The 23,635-nt window shown below is 43.2% G+C and overlaps 3 protein-coding genes across 9 annotated transcripts; 1 reads left to right on the top strand and 2 right to left on the bottom strand.

Annotated features, from left to right (window-relative positions):
• Positions 1-1,086: 1,086 nt before the first annotated feature.
• On the bottom strand, positions 1,087-7,452 carry adcyap1a (adenylate cyclase activating polypeptide 1a). 7 transcript variants are annotated; one of them, XM_054765548.1, is made up of 9 exons: positions 7,349-7,452; positions 5,380-5,671; positions 5,216-5,308; positions 4,982-5,110; positions 4,646-4,750; positions 2,537-2,671; positions 2,139-2,259; positions 1,479-1,528; positions 1,087-1,411 (listed from the first exon to the last, which is right to left on the bottom strand). In XM_054765548.1, exons 3-8 carry the CDS (start codon positions 5,296-5,298, stop codon positions 1,496-1,498), a joined length of 606 nt encoding a protein of 201 aa, XP_054621523.1. In that variant the 5' UTR covers positions 5,299-5,308; positions 5,380-5,671; positions 7,349-7,452; the 3' UTR covers positions 1,087-1,411; positions 1,479-1,495. The 7 variants fall into 7 exon arrangements, 6 of the variants coding, with proteins under 6 accessions (XP_054621523.1, XP_054621522.1, XP_054621524.1 ...); XR_008567346.1 differs by having other exon boundaries at positions 1,479-2,259; XM_054765547.1 differs by having other exon boundaries at positions 1,087-1,528.
• A 1,073-nt stretch (positions 7,453-8,525) lies between these two features.
• Positions 8,526-17,978, top strand: LOC129173957 (tyrosine-protein kinase yes-like). Its single transcript, XM_054765384.1, has 12 exons — positions 8,526-12,409; positions 13,378-13,684; positions 14,510-14,609; positions 14,714-14,812; positions 14,980-15,083; positions 15,157-15,306; positions 15,387-15,542; positions 15,727-15,906; positions 16,031-16,107; positions 16,184-16,337; positions 17,051-17,182; positions 17,379-17,978. Exons 1-12 carry the CDS (start codon positions 12,368-12,370, stop codon positions 17,585-17,587), a joined length of 1,710 nt encoding a protein of 569 aa, XP_054621359.1. The 5' UTR covers positions 8,526-12,367; the 3' UTR covers positions 17,588-17,978.
• Positions 17,979-18,078: 100 nt separating this feature from the next.
• tyms (thymidylate synthetase) lies at positions 18,079-22,557 on the bottom strand. The gene is made up of 8 exons (XM_054765385.1): positions 22,257-22,557; positions 21,181-21,402; positions 19,401-19,474; positions 19,138-19,312; positions 18,959-19,060; positions 18,706-18,881; positions 18,563-18,634; positions 18,079-18,455 (listed from the first exon to the last, which is right to left on the bottom strand). Exons 1-8 carry the CDS (start codon positions 22,336-22,338, stop codon positions 18,318-18,320), a joined length of 1,041 nt encoding a protein of 346 aa, XP_054621360.1. The 5' UTR covers positions 22,339-22,557; the 3' UTR covers positions 18,079-18,317.
• Between the last annotated feature and the right edge of the window lie 1,078 nt (positions 22,558-23,635).

Genomic DNA, 23,635 nt, shown 5'->3' with positions numbered 1-23,635 from the left:
GTTGATTGCACAGTCACTGTGCTTTCTCAGCTTCACTACTGAAAATCACCATATTGGTGTTTGAATGGCAAGAACATGATGGGTTTTACAGAGTGGTTAGCTGCTGGCGGTAGATGGGGTCAGAGGTAAGACTGATAGCGTTCTACCAATCATAGTAGTTACCTTCCTTCATTGTAGTCCAACCAAGAGTGACTTTATGCTTATGACTTTATGCTTATAATATCCAGTGATCTTTGGGAGCTGCTGAAGTTCCACCCAATGGTGAGTGCATTCTCCAAGGCCCGGTTGCTTGGCAACACTTTCTGATTGGGTTATGGGCGGTGAGGGACGGGGGGGGGGGATGCAAGTGTTGGGTCTGGCCCGGGCCAGAGGAGCGGAAGGCTGCATTGATCATCATTGGATACAGCCACAAAATCGAAGCGGTCGTTAGAGGGACACGTGGTGGTCTTAGTGCGGTTGCAGAGTGGTCCCATTTGGTGGGTGGGGCACACAAGCCCAACCTTTTGTTTGCGACAAGTCTCATGACTGTTTTTCATTTACGGTAAGGAGGCGTAACTCGGACTGACACGAAAATGCAACGAGGGGTCACTCACAGGGAGGGGTGGATGCTTTCCAAATGCCACTCGCTGGCACGGCTCGGTGCGGGAGTCCCCGGGGGTGTCCACAGGGGCAGCACCCCGCCTCCGACTCTCAGCAGTAGTAAGCGAGAAATCGCTGATGCTGATTTGATTTGAGTCCAAATCGATTTTGTGCAGAAACCGGGAAACTGGAAAGGTGTTTTTTCACGCTCGCTTCTTCCGAACCAACACACGTCTGTGTACTTTATGTGTGACGTGCACCGAGGCGGGCATCCCTTACACTTTGAGGGTGGCGGTCGCAGGCCAACTGGAGTCAGTGTTAGGTTGTTAAAGTCCCTGCGTTACCATGGAAACATGCAGATTTGATTAGCTTTTATTGTTTTGAACATTTTTGCTGGTCTTCATATCCACTGAACGTCACAAGCACACGTTACAACACTTTTGTTGATTACAAAAATTTATTCAAACAAATCAACACTTTTTTTGAAACATTTATTGACTTGACACTTAGTCCTAACTATAGAATCACTTCCTGTACAGTAAATATATCTTTATATATCTATGTATGATTTTGTTAAGGCTATTGGCTGTGTAGTTATCATAGACAAGTAAAAGACGTATATGGTCCGACAACAGAAAAGAGAGAGAGGGACAGTCTGATGCTGCCACGTGCAACGAAGGTGGAGGGGTGAAACGTGAGCTGATGATGTGCAGCATCGTAGGGCCACTAAATAGCCGTCATTCATGGCCATTTCGGTTGAAAAAACACACACACAAAAAAAAAAGCCGATGCAAGGCACCGCAGCCACAAAGAGCTTCCTGCGTCACAAAGCCTGGAGAAGAGTGCAAAATGAAAAACAGAAAGCATCAGCCTACTTTCCCCACTGACGCTCCACTTACTTCCTTTCCCTGCTCGTTTAACGTCCTTGCATCCTATGATCCTTCTCCTGCTTCAATGCAACAATACGTTACACAATTTTACATCGACATGAAGCCGCAGTGAGAACAAGAATCATCCAGACGGCTGAGAGGTGCGTGTGCTTGGTGCACACGGCGTTTCTTTTTTAATCATGTCATTTTTACATCGGTTCATGTGACACAAGAAGAGGAACGGAAGCACAGAAGGTTCAAACACAAACTGCCTCGTGCGTCTCTCACCAGCAACGACCACGTAACAAGTATCGGGTTTTTTTCATGACCAACATCTACACAACACCAGAAGATGCATCGGTCCAGATTTGTGCTTCGCTGGCACCTACAGGACCGGAGTAGAACTACATTTTGCTCGTTTTTGGACACGGTGGTACTTGTTACTGTTGATGGGCAGAGGGACACAAGCAAAGCGGAAAACATGAGCTTTTGTTTTCCAAGCACAGGAACACAAGGTTGGAAACTGTCAAAGAAAGACCCCAAACACGCTCCGGTCGCCAGATTTGGGGTTTTCCCACAGAGGGACAGGAGCACAAGAATTTACGGCAAGAGGAGGAAAAAAAGGGAGGTGAAGGAGGGGAACAACACACCCCCGGCCAAATGTCTCATGGACAAGAGACAAAAACTCACCAGGAACTTGGGAGGGACCCGTTTGAGCCAGTCCCCCAAAAAAGCCTCAAAGTCATCCCCGTCCGGGAGGGCATCAAAGTCTATGTCTTGTAGAATATGATGGAAATCTACGTCTTCACGTCTGTTGTGGACAGAGACAACTACAAGTCTTAATGATGTCCCCCACCGCACATTGTCGTCAATCAGTTGCAGTTGTTTCCGAAATAAAAACACGATGATTATGAAAACATCATATCATGGCTTCCCTGGTACATAAATCATAAATAAATACATGTTAAGGAACACAAACGCTGCTGTTCAGATGACTTCATCTGGGGATGTGCGCACACGGAAGCTTTTTGTTGTTCATCTACAAATATGCCAGCCGCCGTCCTTTCTTTCCAATTCTCTGTCTATACCTTTTCCCCAGCACCGCCGCCAGGTACTTCTTCACCGCCATCTGCTTCCGGTAGCGACTGTAGCTGTCCGTGAAGATGCCGTCCGAGTGCCGCTTGGACAGCGGCTCCCAGTTCTCGTCCGTGGCCTTCCCGCCGCTGTGGGGGGGAGAGAGAGAAAGACCGCCATCACTACCATGGAACCGCCCCCCACCACCCAGTCATGGGTCCATGAATAGTGTCCACATGAATAGTGTGCATGCTGCATATTGTGGAAACAGTCAAGTTCGTGAGACAGATCACACTGTAGAAATAGGCTAGTAGGCACGTACGTTATGTGAAAACAACTACTTCAATACCATTGTTTCATTACCTTAATAACATAGTTATTTATGAATGAACGGTTTATGAATGAAGGAAATAACGAATGTAAGTCCTGTAGTTGTGACTTAAGAAAATAAGGTATGTAAGTAGTAATGAATTAAGGAAATAATATATATAAGTAGCTATGGATTGAGGACAAATGTATATGTAGTTAGGAATAGGAAATAATGTATGTAAGTAGTTACAAATTAAGAGAATAATGTATGTAAGTAGTAGTATGAATTAAGAAAATAAGATACATAAGTAGTTATGGATTAAGGGCATAATGTACACTGTCAGTCGACATTTTGGAGACAATTTCCCATGCTACTGAAGAGAAAGTGTTTCCAAACGTTTGACTGGTACTGTACATAAATAGTTATGAATGAAGGTAATATTGGATGTAAACTGTTATGAATTACAGAAATAAGGTGTGTAAGTACTTATGAATTAAGAAAATAACATATGTAAGTAGTTATGGATTAAGGATGAATGTATATAAGTAGTTATGAATTAATAATGCATGTAAGTAGTTATTGATTAATGAAATAAAGTATGTTGGTAGTTATGGATTAAGGAACTCATGTATGGAAGTAATTATGAATGAAGAACAAATGTACATAAGTACTTATGGATTACAAATATAATGTATGTAAGTAGTTATAAATTAAGCAATTAATGCATTTAAGTAGTTATGAATTAATGAAGTAATGTATGTAAGTAGTTGTGAATTAAGAAAATATCATATATGTAAGTAGTTATGAATTAAGGACAAATGTATGTAAGTAATTAGGAATTAATGCATGTGAGTAATTATTGATTAATGAAATAAAGGATGTTGGTAGTTATGGACTAAGGCCAAATGTATGTAAGTAGTTATGGATTAAGGAACTCATGTATGGAAGTAGTTATGAATGAAGAACAAATGTACGTAAGTACTTATGGATTAAAAATATAATGTATGTAAGTAGTTGTGAATTAAGCAAATAACATATATGTAAGTAGTTATGGATTAAGGCCAAATGTATGTAAGTAATTAGGAATTAATGTATGTAAGGATGGATTAGGGAAATTGAGTATGTAGGTAATTATGGACTAAGGCCAAATGTATGTAAGTAGCTATGGATTATGGAAATAATGTAAGTAATTATGAATGAATGAAATAATATATGTAAGCAGTTATGAAATCAGGACTGTAGTTAGGTATGCATGCATAATGTAAATGTATGTAAGTAGTTATGGATTAAGGAACTCATGTATGTAAGTAGTTATGGATTAATGAAATATTGCATGTAAGTAGTGATGACTTACGGAAATAAGGTATGTACGTAGTTGTGAATTACGAAAATAATGTATGTAAGTATTTAAAACAAAATACAAAAATAAGGTACGTAAATAGTTATGGACTGAGGAAATGTATGTATAAGTAGTTATGAATTAAGGACAAATGAATGTAAGTAGTTATGGATGGACAATATAATGTATGTGAGTAGTTATGAAGTAAGCAAATAAGGCATGTAAGTAGTTATGGACTGAGAACAAATATACATAAGTAGTTATGAGTTACGGCAATAATGTATGTAAGTAGTTCTAGATTGAAGAAATGTGTGTAAGTCGTTATGAATGACGTACAATGAATGGCAGACACATAAAGCTATCAGTACAGTGTACGCTAACAATGTGAAATGAGCAACACAAGCGCAGTGCAAGTAGCCTGCAGTGTACAATCTTACAGTGCGAGACAAAGTGCAAAAAGACCGACGCTCTTACCCGACACGCTTTGCCATGAGAGAATGAAGATACTTCCTGGCTGATAGCTGACCCAGTGCTTTCCTGTAGGCTTTATTAAACATGCCGTCCGCATGTCTTTCCAGTCTGGGATGACAGACAGCCACACGGCGATGATGAACATTACCACAGAGTTTGAACACAACTTTTAAAGATTTGATGTTAATTGATGCGTCACTCCTTTTCATTTGATAAGTCCTTCAGTTTGTCCAGTGTAAAGACAATCGGGAAATCGCAGCCGGAAATCATTCAAATGCATCTCTGATAACTGACTGACACAAAAATGGGACTTTCACGACACAGGTGGTGCAGATGTACCTGTTCTCTGGCGGGTAGTACAAAGGGTACATGTCTTCGGTCGGAGGACTTCTCACATCCAGCTGCTCCCTGTCGTAGTCCATGGATGGCAGGGAACGTCCGTCCTCGTCATAAACCTCACCGTCTAGTCTGGAAAAAGATTCTCTTTTGAGGGTTGAAATCATCACACGCGGATACTAGATATCTAATATATGTTCTCTCCGTGTTGTATGTGTGTATATTGTGTTTACCTACCTCACACTGGGAAAGCCAAGCCCCATGCTGTGATGCATGATGATTCCATAGATGAGGAAGGCTAAAGTGGCTTTACTGGACATTTTCCTTAGGCTGCAAAACAAGAGCAAAGCGTCAAGTTGCTTTGTTTGACTTAAATGCTCTGAAAGTTCAAAGATGGATACCAAAAAGCCCACTTGAGAGTGTCTTCTCCTTCTTAGCGCTCGCTGAAGCCGGGTGCGATGGGAGCGAGATGGGAGTGCGATGGGAGCGCGCCTCTCTTCTGGCTGTTTTGTGTCAGTCAAGCGGCCCCCGTGCAGCCTGGAGGCGACCACAGGCCACAACTTTTTTTTTTCTTAGCGCCCCCACCTTCTCGCTGCTTTTTATGCATGCATCCTTGTCTCCTCACATAGGACGGACGAGGGAGGGTGTGGAAGTGGGATGGGAGGATGGCGGCGTCATCAGCGCCAACGCCCACTGGGATGAGCCAAGTAATTAAAAAAAAAAACACACTGAATGATTTCTGCACAATCATTCATGAAACCACATGATGTCATGCCATTAAGGAGGTCACACGACAGTGGCTCTTTAGGGTGGGGAGCTCTCCAAGTGCTGAAATTTGACTGACAGCCTCCCGGCTAAAAGTGGCTAATTAGCAATTAGCATATGAGTCAAGGTGGGCGTTTATCCAGCATCAATATCAAATAAAATACTAGCATACTCAAAACGTCTTTTTTATGACGTAGTAGTAGTAGATTGATACCAATAAACTCAATGTATTATTTATTTGAACAAAAAGCTTACATGTTATATAAGCAGACGAAGTTGGTTAGGTAATAGGAGCCAACAGTTTTCAATTTGCTGAAATACAAGAGTACGATCTAGCGAAGCTTTGAACGTGCAAGAGAGGGCAAAGACAAAGGATCGAGACCATACATCAATGTGCAGTGGTGCACTGCCTCCTAGTGGTGGGAAGAATAAAGTGCATTGTGGAAGTTCCAACTCCTCTATGGCCACATTAGGTACATTCACATGTACTTTTGTTTTGACACGAAGCCAGCGTGTGACTGCTGTCATAAATTTACAAAAAAGATCAATCATAAACTGCATTCTCATTGTATTTACCTCCAAAAGCAGGGGTCGGCAACCCGCGGCTCTTCAGCCTCATTGTTGCGGCTCCCACGCCAAGCTCTGTGATTTTTTTTTTTTTTTTTTTTTGGACACCGAAGTTGAGGACATGCGCATTTTCAAAAAGTTAGAAATCTCCAACTCACCGCAATTCTTTGAATGCATCTACACTGCTTCTGACTGCTGATTGGATGAGCAAGGGAAATGGAGGGGTGTCAGTGTGTTCAGTGAGACATGAAAAGACGTTTGGAAATTGTGCTAAACTCACGGTAATCTATCTATAACCATGAATATATAATATAATATCTTTAAAAAGAAAAATATTGGAAGAAAATAGAGATTCATTCCGAATGGACATATTCCTTTGCCTTCACTGCTAATGACGCTGGCATACCCCACTCGTGTGCTTGGTATGTGGCGAGAAATTAGCCAACAACAGAAAATGTAACATTGAAAAACATTTTCAAAACAAGCACTCAACTTTTTCTGAAAAGTACCCAACTGCAGATAGGCGTGAGAGAGCGATTTCGGAACTACTAGGAGAGGTTGAGCAGCGCAAACATGCTTTCAAGAATTGGATGAACGCTCCAAACTCTACAGCTGCTAGCTAGGTTAGTGTTGCGGCGTTCACGAACGAACCGGCTCTTTAACATGCAAGCTACGAACCGAGTCGCACCTGGGAAACGTTCTTTTTTTTCTCCAGTTAAAACTTAATATAAGCCAAATGAGCCAGTTTTTTTGAACGGCTCTTTGAAATTAATGGCTCACTCTGCCTCTCTCTGCAAACACAATCAAGGACAGGACCGACAGAACGGCCACAAACATAACCAGTAGGCAAATTGATTCAGCACAGGCATATTGATTGATTTCTGTTTAAATTTTACACAAATAAGGGAACAACTCCAAAAAGCCTGCCTAGTTCAGTGTTTAAATTACTTCTAAGTAGGTGTAAACATGCACTCTGCACTTCTGTGAGTTGAATTGTGTTGTTGGAACAGGGAACATTTTACAAAGATTAAAACTCACGAGTTTATAAGATGTGTCGTGTTCTGAGGCTCCAGACCATTTTCCCTCAGTGGATGCTAAAGGTTGCTGAACCCTGTTAAAGAGGATCATAGCTGCGTCATCACATCACAAATTTCAAAATAAAACATTTTAGGATTTAAAAAAAGCAAATTTATCCATTACAAAGATGTACGATAGTATGACAGAGAGAGAAAAAAAATAGCATTGATGATATCATGATGATATTATATACAGTAAATAGTATGATATATAAATAGCAATGATAAAAGGAAAAGCAGAAATGGAAAAAATTTTAACGAGAACAAACTCGAAAAATAATGTCATGGTAGTGGCATTCAGTTGAAAGATGAAAGAAAACAAGTTATTTTTAAAAAGTCGTAATTTGAAACACAAGAACGATATACAGTTCTAATTCGGTTGGGGAAAAAGTTATAATATTATGGGAATAACTTCATAATATTACAAAGAAAATATATGCAAATTCTTGCAGAAGAAAGTTAAAATATTTTGAAAAAAAAACCAAAAACAGCAACAAACTTTCTTAGCATATCGACATTAGAAATTACCAAAGTGGCCCTTCCATCCTCATGTTTCTGGATGTGGCCCTCGCTGGAAAATGTTTGGAAACCCCTGCTTTGGGGAGCCGGGCTGGCCTCCCCTTCCTTTAGTATTGATACTTTGTCTCTGTTATTTTTATTTGACCATATTCCGGTTCTTTACTCACCGCTTAGCTGTGTTTGTCAACAGTCCTGCTGCTAAAAAAGTATCTTAATAAAGGGATAGTTCGGATTCTTTGACATGACTTGGATGACATCCCCATCAGCAGTCACTGTTGATGTACTACACTGCTGGTGGGGGGGATCCCTTTAATAGCAAGAATAGGTTTTCTAATCATAGAATATTTTTTTAAATTCAAACTGAGTTCAAAGAGGGTTTTTGTAGGTATATTGGATACTAGGTAAGACGTCATCATACAAGAAAAAAATCATAAAAACAAAAAATGTAAAAGAAAAAAAATCGTGTCAGCCAGGTGAAGGTTGTAGGGGCGCTGCGCAGCCAGCAGGGGGCGGTATAGCACTAGCTATAACCACAGGCTTTAACATTGTAGCTTTTTTGTTGTTAATGCAGGAGTGTCCTTTTTTTAATGCATGACAACCTCTTTTTCGAGCATGAGTCCCCTTTATTTATTTTTTTGTGCATGAGTCTCCACCTCCTCCTCCTTTTATTTATTTTTTTAATGCCTCAGTCTCCACCTCCTTTCTTTTTTCCCCCCTTTTTTTTAATGCGTGAGTCTCCTCCTCTCCGCTTTTTCATTTTTTTAATGCACGAATCTCCTCCTCTTGATCTTCTTTTTTGTTGATTTTTTTGTTCCCGTGTCTCCTCCTCCTTCACCTCGCACATCATTGTGTCCTCTAGCAGGCCGCCTGATGCAAATCTCGGCCGTCACATCGGCGGTGGTCGGGCTCAGCTCGGCTAAGCGTGCCTCGGTTCGGACATGTGTTGTTCAGAAGGGTTCGATGCAAGTTTAGTGGCGAGAAGTCGGGTTTTTTTCTTATTCTGCGCGTGCTCCCTCGGCTGCCATGCTGCTGCTGCCGCTTCTTCAATCTCCTTCATTGGATTTGAGTTGAACATCTGGCCGCGCTACGTGCACGTAGCAAAGATGAAGCGTGGAATAAGTCGCCTTTTTCATTAAGATCAAGCAAAGGGCGCGGAGAAAAGAGCCGATAGGGAAGGAGGGGGCTTTTGAAGGTAAGAAGCTAAAATCGTTGTCTGATGATGATGGGCCTGTCAAGAAAACAAAAGCTTAATTCCACCTGAATCTTCATTCTAAGAAAGGCATCAAGGCATTGCTCTCATGACTTTGGTGAGGAAGAAGACGACAGATTGGCCCTCAGGTCCATCATCGCTCACCTCTGACCTTCCAGTATTCACTTTAGTCCACGAGCGGAGCTGCCATTGTTAGAAATGAGAAGAAGAAAAAAGGTCGCATGCTCGCGTTAGTCTGCCACATCGTGCTAACATCACATTGTCTCATCTTGTTGTTGTCTTTCTATCAGGTGCAATGTATGGGACACTATACAATGTTACTAAAATGTCTCCCTTGTATCAATTACATTATAATACATGTATAATATACTGTATCTACATTTATATATATATATATGTACATATGTACATGTACATTTATGCAGTACATCAGCAAATTAAACGTGTTTTCACAATTTTATGTAAAGGGTGATCAAATTTAACCTCCCTGAAAGACAACAATGTTGAAAGTCCAGGCTCATACTGGTGGGTCTGTATTCATTTAGTGCTTTTAATTTGATGTTGTTCCTGTCTTAGTTTTACACAATACAAAATAAATAAGACAAACCAGATTGCTATAATGTACTGCATGTGTGTTGCTGATGTGTTGAAAATCTTTCCCGGTGACTAGCTAGCACGCTGCTAATGCTGTTTAAATAAACTCCAGGCTCGCACTATTGGTTACTCTTTTCGTTCTTTGATACTTCGCTAAATGAAAATAGCATTTGATTACTAAAAGATGTGCCATCACCCTTTCCATGGATTTAAATGTGCTAGTAGAACATCTCCCCCTCATACACATTTTTTACGCCTTGGCATGGATTTAAATGAGCTGGTATTGTATCTACAGTTCTACATGTCAGCATCAGCTGTCTTTTCATTTTCCGGATCATCTTACACATCCGTTCCTCCGCTTTTAAGCCGCCGCCATGTCAAGAATGTGCTAGAAGCTGGGAAGCGACATCTGTTGCAGATTTGAAGGCCAGCAAAGCGTCTGAGATGTTCGCAGTCTGCTGTCTTAGCATCAGCTGCTCACAGCTGTCTCCAAGCCGCCATGATTGCTCTAATTTGGTTTAGAGTCAAAGTCGGGGGGCCGTTCATGCAAGTTTTCAAACAAAAATCAAGGAATTGTGATAAAATGTTCAGCAGACTGACTGGTATGGGGCAGTTAAAAAATAAGACACAGACTTAAGGCCCTGAGCAAGACACTTCACCCACCTTGCCTCCAGTGCTGCCCACACTGGTGGATGAATGTGAATGTTTAGTGGTGGTGGGAGAGGGCAGCTGTGGCTACAGATGTAGATCACCACCACCGGTGTGTGATGCAAAGATGCTTGCTCTCCACACTACTAACCATGTAAAACTCAGCTAAACACAGTCAACTCGAGCTAGCTGACAGCACACACGTTATTTCCCAGGCCCCACCTCTTGAAGGAGCGCGTTACACATCACGTCTTCTAATTGCCTTATATTTGTATTTTTGTTCATTTAACCATTTTTATGCTTGAAAACTAGGGATGCTCCAATAGATCAGGCCACCGATCAGTATCGGCCGATTCCTTGTGGAAAAAGCATGGTATCACATATGCCGATACTTGCTTTTAAACGCCGATCCGTTGCTGCATCCAGTCTATAGCGACCAACTCCCGCCCACTTTCCCTTCACAAAGCCAAAAACAAGTATGTCTGCAATGTGGGACTTCCTTCCTGAGAGTGATATAAGTTTTGCACCCTGCAAAACACGGCTTAAAAAGCTTTAGTTTGGTGCAGCATTTAGGGGGTGGGCAATTGGCTGGGGGTGGTGAGTTTTCGCGGCTCCCGATGTGATCGCCGGGCAGGCGGCGGCTGATCAGCCAAAACCCGTGACATGCGCCGTGATAGCCCGAACAGTGGTTGGATTCGTCTGACTGCATGACCAGGTGTCGGCGGCGGTGGAAGAAGCCGGGTTTGCCGACTGCCTTGAGTCCTGCTGGATGCTTTTGCATCCAAAGTCTCCTTAAAGAAGGCGCCTGATCCTCTAAGTTTCACCAGTCATTTTGAAAAAGAAAGTCAAATATGTTTTTGTTTAAATTTCATGGTTCCCCTTTCATATCACATAGCCCAGTGGTCACCAACGTGGTGCCCACGACCACGAGACGCCTGCAAGCCCGCTTTTCATTCAGGTTTGCAGTTAATCATGTGGGAACACTGGAAAGAAATGCATTCTGAAATACAAAATGTGAGTTGTGGATACCAGCAATTTCTTAATGCTCTGGTAAAACAAACATATTCACTTTGTTTGGCTTGAAATAAGCTATGAAAGTAAATGTTTTTTAATTTAAAAATGTACACTTAATCTATGTGATCGTTCTCGGCCGATTTCACTCGGGGATGATCTGCATCGGTAGCATAAAAACCTGATGAGAGCACCCCTATTGAAAACGCTTAATTTAGGCCAAGAATATGTACAATTTGCTTAAATATTCATATTTGTTTGAATAATAGGCTGTATTCAACCACAAAACAGTGACTTTTTTTTTTTTAAACCATGATGAGGGCGTGATCGTCGAACTGCAATGTAGCGAGGGATGACTGTATTATTTACATTACGTTATTCAACCCTAACCCTGAGAAAACCTTTTTTTTTTGGTCTACATCCAGTGTCGGGCCGCACAGTGGCCTAGTGGTTAGCATGTTTTGTGTGTTCTCCCTGTGCATGCGTGGGTTTTCTCCGGGTGGTCCGGCTTCCTCCCACATTCCAAAAACTTGCACATTAGGTTAACTGGCGACTCTAAACTGTCCATAGGTGTGAATTTGAGTGTGAATGTTTGTCTATATGTGCCGTGCGATTGGATGGCGACCAGTACAGGGTGTACCCCACCTCTCTCTGAAGTCAGCTGGGATAGGCTCCAGCACCCCCACGACCCTAGTGAGGATAAGCGGCATAGAAGATGGATGGATGGATATCCAGTGTCTTTACTTTGACATCCAGCTCCAAGATCCTTTTATAGACCTTAGAGCAGGGGGTGTCACCCAAGTTCAACTTGCATGGTGATACCATGATGCTTGCCAAGCAGGAGAGGAGGCCACATTCCCTCAGGCAAATGAGGTGCCTGTAATGAGAGGGTTTTTTTAATGTTAGGTCACTAATTCAGGATAACAAAAAAACAGATTTATTTTTATTAACTGAAAAACTTTTTTGGGCTTACCTTTTTTTTTTTTGTACGTGAAGTACATGCACCCGATCCTTCTCCAGGAAAAGTCTGATCCCCTTCTAGTGAGTTTGGATTTATAATCCTCTGTCTTGACAGTCAAATTCATTCATTTATTCAGCAGAGCTTTAAAATATCTTGAATGCATTTGACTTGCTGCTCTCCAGTTGGTGCTGCACTGCTGCTGCTGCAAAAAAAACTCACTGGCTTTTCATTTATATGGAAGGACGGCAGTGACAAGCACCTTCAAGCTCACATACGCCCCTCCTCCTTCAGGATGAGGAGAGTAGTGCAACGTATTTCTCTGTATTTTATCATCCGATTAGGACAAAGAGTGTTTGTTCTTTTGCTCAATGGATGGCGTTAAAATGACAAACGTTTGATTGGTTATTTCCCTGCTAACAGTGATGTGAGGACAGTCGACTCGTCAGCAAAAGTCAAAAAGATTGTGATTGTGAGCGCTTTTATGATCCTCTTAAAGCAAATCCTCCATTCTGGTAATCCTTCTTGTTCCAGCTGGTGAAGTTGGCACGTTTGCCCACAAAATACTCCCGCCCCACCATGAACACAACCTGCTGTTGGAATTTAGCTCTTCATGGACCCTCTCTTGTGTCGGAGGGAAGCTAATGGCAGAAGAGGGAAATATGAGGAAAGATTCTGGTAACAAAACCAAGATCAGTCTGCGAGAACATTGAGCATTCTTTCCAATGCTTGATATTCAAGTAGTAAAATGCTCTTGCATCATCAAGCAGGCATGTTGTGTTGGACATCAGGCGATCAGAGAGTGTAGTTCAACCTTAGTTCAACCTTGTAAACACAGCCGTCAATCACATGTATCCTTTCACCCATCAAAGCTGATTTACAGTATGACCCATATGTCGCAGTTAGCAGGCAGCTTATGGTCTTAGCATCGATGACCATTGGGGAGATAATATTGTTTGCACGCTCGATTTGGGGACATATTGCTACGACTACAGGCCCGTCACCAAAGCTGCTGTGTTCTTGACATGCTGTTGTGTTGGCTCTGTCACAGCAGGGCGACGCCATGGGCTGCGTGAAGAGCAAAGAGGACAAATGCCCCTCAATCAAGTACGGGCCGGAGAATGCATCACCGTCTAACACGAACGCCGCCACTCCCCAAATGGGCCACTATGGGCCTGATCCCACCCACCTGCAGCCCAATCTGCCCCTCTCCTTATCCTCCTCTTGTTCCGTTGCCGCCAACGTCAACCCTGCCCTTACGCCCTTTGGCGGATCCTCAAATGCTATTAGCCCCTTTGGGGGGGCCTCCTCTTCCTTCACTGGTCCTGTGTCCAACTCATTCTCTGGTTCTCTCCCAGGTAAGTCATGATGGCTTTGAGGTCTTTGTGTCATTTTACCACATCACCCAAAGTTTAAACGTACGTCCGTATTACTATATCTTTTAAAATACAAAAGTAATTTATTCTTTAACAGTGTACATGCGTGTAACTGTGGAGGAGCGATCGCAATACAGTGCACGTGTCTGTCGTCATGCCCTGCCGCCCCAAAGCTGTAAACCTAAGCAACCACTGCGTCTCTCTCCCATTTGCAAAGAATTAGAGAGTCCAAGGTGTACAGTACAACGCCTCTCGCCCGAAGTCAGCTGGAATAGGCTCCAGCATACCCCCGCGACCCTAATGAAGCGGCATAGAAAATGGATGGAATCTTATCAGATGTAATCAAGCGAAGTGTACCGTGAGAGAAGACGCTTGATTAGGTGGGATTTGGCTTGTAATCTTCCCTCCTGTTGGATTATCTGATCTCGGAGGGGCGTGACAGCAGCACTACTGTGATGTTTGCATTTCTTCGTCAGATAATAGGATTACAGCAGAATGGATATACGGTGACCTCCAAGCGAATTCCCTAATTATTACTGTAGACTGGAAACATTTGGGTATTTACATCTGGATCGGATGCACAGGTTAGAAGATAGCACCTTTTGTTCGAACCCATCCATTTTTCATTGCCTGCTTGTGTAACTTCTCATGAAAGGTCAGAATTTCCCTTATTTTCCCAGAACATTCCCTTATTTTATAGTGAAAATGTTGCCAGGTATGATTGTATTTCTAAACTGAATCCAATATGGAATAATAGGTGTGTCTCAATACTTTTGGCCAAATGATGCATTTAGATGTGCATTACAGGTGGTGTGACTTTCTTTGTGGCGCTCTATGACTATGAGGCCAGGACATCCGATGACCTCTCATTCGAAAAAGGAGAGCGCTTCCAGATCATCAACAATACGTATGTGTCTTTAGTCAGTGTGGCATTCTGGATGTTTACTGTGTGGGCGTATCGCCGTCCTGCCTCTAAAATGTAGCTTGATGGACATGTGTGTCCCTCTGCAGAGAAGGAGACTGGTGGGAAGCTCGCTCCATCAACACTGGGAAGAAAGGTTACATCCCGAGCAACTATGTGGCCCCTGCAGACTCAATCCAAGCTGAGGAGTAAGTAAGACCTTGTCTTCATCTGAACCGGTTATCCTCCTCGCGGCCACAAATGGCTTAAGCCTATCCCAGGCATACTTCATACAGGCCTGGTCGTCTGTCATTGGCAAGATGGTGGCTGAATGTGAACCATTGCACTAGACATTAACCCTGCATATTCCCACCAGGTGGTACTTTGGCAAAATGGGCCGCAAAGATGGCGAGAGGTTGCTGCTGAATCCAGGGAATCATCGGGGGACCTTCCTGGTGCGCGAAAGCGAAACCACTAAAGGTGACGACCGGCTTCTCGTAAAACACATGAGAGCTCACACACGTTTGCTTGATGGGTATGCTCTCGTGTCCAGGTGCTTATTCTCTGTCCATTCGGGACTGGGACGAAACCAAGGGGGACAATGTGAAACACTACAAGATCCGCAAGCTGGACAGCGGCGGGTACTACATCACCACACGAGCGCAGTTTGACACCTTACAGAAGCTGATCAAACACTACACAGGTAAATGTTCTGTGTTAACGCCACTTCAGCTCATTCTGAATATCACGCTTGAAGGATGTTGTCCCTCCTCTCTGCTGCAGAGCATGCAGACGGCCTCTGCCACAGGCTCACCACGCTTTGTCCCACAGTCAAGCCTCAGACGCAGGGCCTTGCAAAGGACGCCTGGGAGATACCTCGCCACTCCCTGAGACTGGAGCTGAAGCTGGGCCAGGGCTGCTTTGGAGAGGTCTGGATGGGTAAGGCATAGAAGACCACCGCACTATTGACATGAGAATAACTAACCCGGTTGTTATTCAAGCATATGTTGAAAAATGCCTGCAAGATGAACTAGTAATCACCATCGCAAGAGTAGATAATGAGCGCTTGCGTCGCATTACACTGCTTATCATACCTCCCAACCTCATGTGTGTGTGCATGCAGGCACATGGAACGGCACCACCAAAGTGGCCATAAAGACTCTGAAGCCAGGCACCATGTCGCCAGAGGCCTTCCTACAGGAAGCTCAGATCATGAAGAAGCTTCGTCATGACAAACTGGTGCCTCTGTACGCTGTAGTCTCTGCGGAGCCCATCTACATCGTCACGGAGTACATGGCCAAAGGTACACCTATATGGGCCTGCTACACTTTGAAACACAACACAAACCAAACAGCCTTATTTAACATTCCACCCAGCTTCCTCTCATTGCAACCACGGTGCATCATTGCAGCATTTTCTTTCCACAGGCAGCTTGCTTGATTTCCTCAAAGAGGGTGATGGAAAGTTCCTTAAGCTTCCTCTTCTGGTGGACATGGCCGCACAGGTGAGCTAGAACAAGCATTCACTGCTTGTGCCACAAAGTTTGCAATTCTCTATACAGGTTTTTTGTTCTTTTTAAGATCGCAGACGGCATGGCTTTTATTGAGAGGATGAACTACATCCACCGCGACCTGCGCGCTGCCAACATCCTGGTGGGCGACAACCTGGTGTGCAAGATTGCAGACTTTGGCCTGGCCAGGTTGATAGAGGACAACGAGTACACAGCGAGGCAAGGTGGGAATCATGCAAATCCATCTCAACTCACTGGACACAACATTAGGTACACCCACGCAATCACATGAGCTCCAGTCCAAGAAATTCTTTCTTTACTAAACTACAATTTAAAAAAAACATACATCAAAAGAGACACAAAGTGGAACTTATCAGTGTAGGATATCTGCATCAACAGGCTGACACCTGTCAGTGCACCCCTGCCCTGATTTGTAATACTATTGAGAAACTATTTATCTATCAATACTGTACAAACTGAACCTGAAACCAGAACAATGCAACCAAATGGAGAGCTGTGAAGCATACCCAAGAGTGAACTTGCATGTTGAGTAGAAATGTGTACATGTTGCCAGGTCTGCAGTAACACTGAAAGTCCTACCTGCCTCTCACACCCCCCCGACAGTTCATCGCGTGAACACATTTTGAAATGAAGAACTCTCTGACACATTACTTGCAAAGGCAGAATGTCCCATCCATATCATATTAGATTGTACCTAATAGAGGGTGGTCATCTCCCAACCTGATGGTTTCAGGTTCGATCCGCAGTCCCCTCGTGGCCATGTCCAAGTATCTCTGAGCAAGATACTGAAGCCTCAGTTGCTCATTAGTAGATGAATGAGGTGTCAAAGTGCTTGGGAGTACTTTGAAGGTAGAAACGTACAATCTAAGTACCATCCCGGTGGAGCCAACATCCGCTCTGTCTGTGTGATGTTCAGGAGCCAAATTCCCTATCAAGTGGACCGCACCGGAGGCTGCGCTGTACGGACGCTTCACCATCAAGTCAGACGTGTGGTCCTTCGGCATCTTAATCACAGAGCTCGTCACAAAAGGCAGAGTGCCCTACCCAGGTGAGCCTAAAAATGACCTTAGTAGTGGGAGCTATCCACTTCCTGTTACTATTTGCTAGATACATGATAAGGAATATTTAGATATCTGGTAGAGATATGTGACATCGTATGAACTTTGGTTGAGTCACTGAGAAAATAGAAAACTCCACAACAAACGTATCAATAAAATAAGATGCAACTCACTTCCTTCCTGCAGGCATGGTCAACCGGGAGGTGCTGGAGCAGGTGGAGCGGGGCTACTGCATGCCATGCCCGCAAGGGTGCCCTGAGTCACTGCATGAGATGATGAAGCTGTGCTGGAAGAAGGAGCCAGATGAGAGGCCCACCTTCGAGTACATCCAGTCCTTCCTGGAGGACTACTTCACCGCCACGGAGCCCCAGTACCAGCCTGGGGAGAACCTATAGCTGCCCAAAGGTTTTGTTAGGTTTGTTCTTACATGTCCTAATACACTCTCAGAGGCTCAATAAATTATTAAAACCTCAACTTATTAATAAAGCTATAATGAAGAAGCCATAACATGCTACTGTATGTCCCATGAAGGCAGTATAGATTGTTTTTTGGGGTGTGAAACAACTCTTCTTTGGATCTAAAGTGGCTCTGCACTCACCTGCATAGCAATACCCTTTTCCCCCCACTGCATTTTCTCCTGTTTGGACTCATCCTCGCGGAATAACAAGCTTTGCATAGGATGGGAACATCGTTTTTATAAGCTACATGGACATGGGTGCTAATTGTGTTTGTAATTTGTGTTTGGGGATTTCTACAATTAAAGGCAATGAGTTCAGTCCAGTCGCCCTTTTTGTTACACTGCCACCTGCTGGTTGAGTCTTGAATCTGCTCAAAAGACCACTGATTACTGAGCTGTGACCTAGATATTTTTCATTGATTACATGCAGTCACTGTTGACACTGTCAGGTGTTCTATTACATTTATTATTGTCCTTACAGTCAAGTAGTAAGTAGCTACCATACATAGATGTCAAAATATTAGAAACATTTGTCAGTTTGATGCTGTGCAGTATACCACAAAGTATTATTTATCCAAGTAAAATAATTTATAACGGACACACCTTTATACCCTATGTATGTTATGTATGTTAGCACCTTTAAGTGTCATTTTTACAAATGACATCTCTCACACAGCCATCTCCATCTTGATGGTCGGGTGGGGATTGTAGTCCACAATCTCAAAGTCCTCCGCACGGAAATCATCGATTATCTCCACTTTCCTGAGAATCTTCAATTTGGGGAAGGGGCGGATCTCTCTCTGCAGCTGGGAAGGAAGAATGAGTGAAAATCCATAAACTGAGCAAGGAATGTAGTCCAATTGAGGATTATTTAGCCTTGGTGGAGGTCTGGTTGTACAGTAAGGCAGCCTACCTGAAGTTTCAGAGGTTCAATGTGGTTGATGTAGATGTGAGCGTCTCCCAGTGTGTGGACAAAGTCGCCAGGCTGAAAGGAGGCCAACACACGTCGGGTGTTGATGACAGGAGAGGGCATCTCAAAAACGGACGCGAGTTTACCTTGAGTCCCGTGATGTGCGCGATCATGTACGTGAGGAGTGCATAGCTGGCGATATTGAAGGGCACCCCCAAGCCAATGTCGCCCGAGCGCTGGTACAGCTGACACGACAGCTCGCCGTCGCACACGTAGAACTGGCAGAGGGCATGGCAGGGCGGCAGCGCCATGAGAGGTAGGTCTGAAGAAAAGCCAAGTTCACAAGACGGTGAGTTTGTGAGCTTCAATGCAACGTGTTCTTGCGCTAATGGGCCGCACCTTTAGCATTCCATGCACACATAATGATGCGTCTGTCCTCTGGGTTATTTTTAATGGTGTCGATGACTTTGTGAAGCTGGTCCACGCCTTGTCCCGTGTAATCTGAGTTGGGGGGGCACAAAAAGCCTAATTAAACCAGGCAAAGAGAGGTACCAATCTGTCAAAAAGGTTGCAGTAACCTGCACGCATGTTGGTGTATTCTGCGCCAAAATGCCGCCACTGGAAGCCGTACACCGGGCCCAGGTCGCCCTCCTCTCGGTCGGTGAAGCCGCACTTGTCAAGGAAGCTCCGACAGCCATTGGCATCCCAAATCTTCACCCCTTTCTCAGAGAGCTCCTTGGAATTTGTTGATCCCTGCGTCAAATCACATGGCAAGAAAGATTGAAGGTAATATCCCCCAAAATATACACAAATGTATAACACCGCCCTTTCTTGCACTTACTTTAATGAACCAAAGCAACTCTTCAACAATTGCTCTCCAAAACACTCTCTTGGTGGTCAGCAAAGGAAACTGATCTGGAAAGAGGAGCCACTTAGTCAACGTGTATTTATAGCACACCTGTCAACATTGGCGTTATTAAATAAAGGAAATGTTCCAGGAAAATAAGGGTAAATAGTCAAAAACAAAAAAATTATTAAAACAAGCGGGCCCAGGGAGACTAGTGTGTCTGAAGGTAGGTTTATCACTGCTACAAATGAAAAGTACTGGAAGGAAAACAGTATGATGACTTTGCACATGTTTACACTGACGGGGCAAAAAATCCTGACACGAGGGTAGCAGGATTTGGGGTTGAGTCTATTACATCATTTCACTCAGACAGTGGACAGGACGTTCTTAATCAGATTTTGCACACAGCAACAAAGGGGCCAGGTCACATTCATTTGGGTGCCAGCATATGTCAGTTTTATTTCTTCCATTTTTTCGGTTTTAATTTGTTAAATTAAATTTTTTACTTTTTATTTTACCAGCATAGAGCGTGTACTTTTGTGACAGCAAACAAAACGTCCGTTAATTAAATGCAAAAATCCTTACAGTTGATTGATGCAATACACCGTTGGCCAATATTGCCCAGTATTTCAGGAACGGATGCTGCTTGGCTAACTTTTCTAATGACATGTCAACCTCTGTACACAAAAAATCCTCAACAAACTGTAATGTCCGTGCTTATGGTCAACGAAGACGTAGCCATCAATGCAATTCCAATTAATGTAAGATATTTATGACACGCTTATTTTGGTTACACAATTAGACAGTATGTGGTGAATAGTGCTCTTATTTTGAAGGCCGGAAGTGTGTTGTGTGTTTTGAGAATGTCTGTTGATGGTTAAGAAAAGCTGGGTGCAAGAATAATCTTGCATGACATCAGCAGGCATCTAGAAGGGATAGTTGTGTGTGTGTTCCACAGTGTTTACATGCACGGATGGAGACTACTGTGACGCGTCTTCCTTCGCTGTGGAACACACACACACAACAATGGACAGGCGAGAATGCTTAGTGATACAAACGGAGAGAAAATAACGGTGAGCGACTGAGAGGTCTGACTTTTTTGTCAGCAACAGTTTTGTGATGCAAATAGAACACAAACAGATAAACGCCGGCAAAAACATAACCTTCGCGCTGCGCTTGGCGAAGGTAATAAAAGGTTTTCTGGATCCCAGCTCATAGGGGCATAAAAGGCAGTGAGGCAGCAGATCAGCTGGCAAAGCAGGCACTTCTCTTAGAGCAGCAGATGGGGGTACTTTTCAGCAGGACAGAGGCTAAATCGTTATTAAAAGGAAGCTGATGCTGGAGTGGCAAGCATACTGGGACAGGGTTAACACAGGCAGACAACTATACTCACTTCAGAACACCATAGCACGGGAAGAGGGGACGTCAAGAGGACAGAATCGTAACGTAGCACACACCCAATTGAATAAAACACTTCACTTTAGATAATCACTCAACAAGGTTGTGTGATTCATAGATGACTCCAACACGCGCATTCCTGTGCTAGCAGGGTGTACAATTGCACTGCTATTGAGTGTAATATTATGTAGCTAAGCGTCAATACAGCTCTGCTAGAACCACTGCAAACACAATACTTGTTCAATCAATCACCTCTCCGACAACCTTCGTTACTTCACAGAAATTTAACTTAGCTAAATTAATAATTTATCACGTGGTTAATAGTTTATTAATGGATTATTAGATGTGGACAGCAAACCAACAAGACGATGCCTACCTCGAAGACTATATCGGGCTTGGGCACCAAACACCGAGATGACGCCGGTCCCGGTCCGGTCTCCCTTCTTGCGGCCGTGTTTCAGGATCAACTCCACTTGGTTCAGGTACCCGCGCTCATCGCAGAAGAGACTGAAGTTGCTCTTTTTCTCATCCGACTCTGCTGTCGTCTCCTCCGGCTTCTTGCCGCTGTCCTGTCTGCTTACCTGCTCCGAGTGGAAGTCTGCAGTGGCGGGCATTTTGTGTAGGAAAGCCACAGTGTCGACATGTAACGTCCCAAACGACAATACGTTAAGTAACACAAGTACACGTATCTATGGCGCTCAAACTTGCTATGCGAGCTATACATTTCACTGGCCAATAGAATGTTGATTAAGTCTCGCTGAACAGCCAATAAGAATGAAGACAAGGACGAATGTCTCGCGAGAACCCAAATGCCGCCAGTTCAGTTTGGCTTTTGTGTTGATGGAAATTCCGGCTCTTTTTAGACAGCTGGTTCTTTTGGCTCGGCTCACTCGGCTTCCAAGTGGCTCCTCAATTTTTGTGTCTTAATTTATTACCAAATTATGTGTATTGTGTAAAATTAATTACAAATGTAAAAAAACATTTGATATCAACTGTTTACTATTTCAACTGATTTGTTTAAATCCTCATTGAACAGCTACAATAAATATAATTAATATATTATAAAATACAAAAACAAAACCCGCCTCAATAGACAAGGTCAAGGTTATGAGTTTAGCCTAAATTACTATGGTGATACTGCCGCTTTAAATGACTAAAGGTAATAATTAAGGAGCGCTACCTTAGCTGACAGGCAAGTCCAGCTTTCCACTCAACACACCTCGCTTCCCAGAATACCCCCTTCGACTGTCTCTTTCAACAATTTGTTTTCGGCAGTGATTCTATTTTGATTTGATCCAAGAGCGACTGTACTAAGTTGTGAAGTTCCTTGTTTGTTTTTTGCGGTGTTATATGCGCATGGACAAACTCTATGCTACGGATGATGTATTTGACTTCCAAGTGTAGTGTGATAAGAATGTCCAGTTTCTTATTAATGCTCGCCATTAAACTGACCTGTACTGAAATGAGAAGATTGTCGGTGTCTGTAGATGAGTTCGCTGTCCTCTTTTATGTCGGGTGAATACACCTGTTCCATGGTTTGTTGCCTGTCGTAGTAGTATAGTCGATGTACGCTTACAGGTTCTCCAAGTCCTCCATTTTTGCCTGTAACTGATGTTATTACACGTTCGCGAAGAGTTATCAGAGTTCTCAAAGAGTTAACTTATCAGTTATTTCTATCCCATTCTTAAATATCCTCTCTCCAAATGTTTACTGTTATAAGGCGCTGCCATGTTGTGTCACTCCATTAGCGGTCCGTCAGTGCTCCATCCGGTCCGTTGCTCGCTGTCTTTTTTAATGGCAGACACTAAAGCTGCCACCAGATGTCGCTGTTTCTCAAGTTACTCTAGAAGCTAACGCAACAATCAAGGAACGAAACGTGCATTTAAGACACTAAACACTAAATTAGAGTTCAGGTGTTCCATATAAAAGCCTCTGAAGAATGAAGTGCAACTGAGTTAAGAAATGTAAAAAAAATAAATTTAGTTTGTTTGTTTTGTTTTATAATTTATCATTTTGGTGGCAAGCTACCATAAGCACCCGTTGGACACCCCTGCTCTAAATAATGACTTTGTTCATTTTAAAGCACTGTAATTTGCAAGTTAAATTACATCACACTAATAAAAAAATGAAGTTATTCAGTTTGTCAGTGCTTGTAATCGCTACTTTCATGCTTACAATATTCCTATTATGAGATCCAAACATGTTAAATAATGAATTCATGTGTGCATGTGAACGAAGACCCTCAGTTTAGTCCCAATATGTGAGCCTTGATACCAGCATGCTGCTCCAATTTCAGTGAACAGCTTGTCGGCCTTTAGAAAAGCAGCTACCTAATTAGTGCCGTTATCATCGGAGGCTGACCTGGAATCTGCAGTCGGTCAAATTATGAACACTGAGCTGCGTTTGAAGCTTGTCCAGATGGTGACCGAAAGTTTGGCAAGCTATTCCAAATAAAATTAAACATGATTAGTGTAGGACAGAAAATGGAACTTATTGTAACGGAGGAAAGCAGTCTCTGTGCTGGCTGCTCAGTACAATATGGCCAAAGTCCATGTCAGTAACGAAAGAAGAACAGAATGTATTTGTAAAGCTCAAAGGACTTTTAGCTATCTGTCCCATCAGCTTATCTGAACCATCCGGCAGATGTCGACTCACTCGTACTGCGAAGATATGGGCCTTTGATCAGCCACGTGTGTCTGCAGGCCTGTGATGCTGAAGAGGTACGTTTTGCTATAATGCTGATAGGTGGTATATGGCAGAAAATATGCTTAACGTGAAAAAGAGGCTCATTTTATGGTTTAATCTTGACACTTTTGGCACCAAAAAAATAA

This window comes from Dunckerocampus dactyliophorus, chromosome 21 (genome assembly GCF_027744805.1).
Source record: "Dunckerocampus dactyliophorus isolate RoL2022-P2 chromosome 21, RoL_Ddac_1.1, whole genome shotgun sequence".
In the NCBI taxonomy this organism is placed as follows: Eukaryota; Metazoa; Chordata; class Actinopteri; order Syngnathiformes; family Syngnathidae; genus Dunckerocampus; species Dunckerocampus dactyliophorus.
The sequence above is the reverse complement of the archived record's forward strand: the minus strand, read 5'-3'. Positions and strand labels throughout refer to the sequence as shown.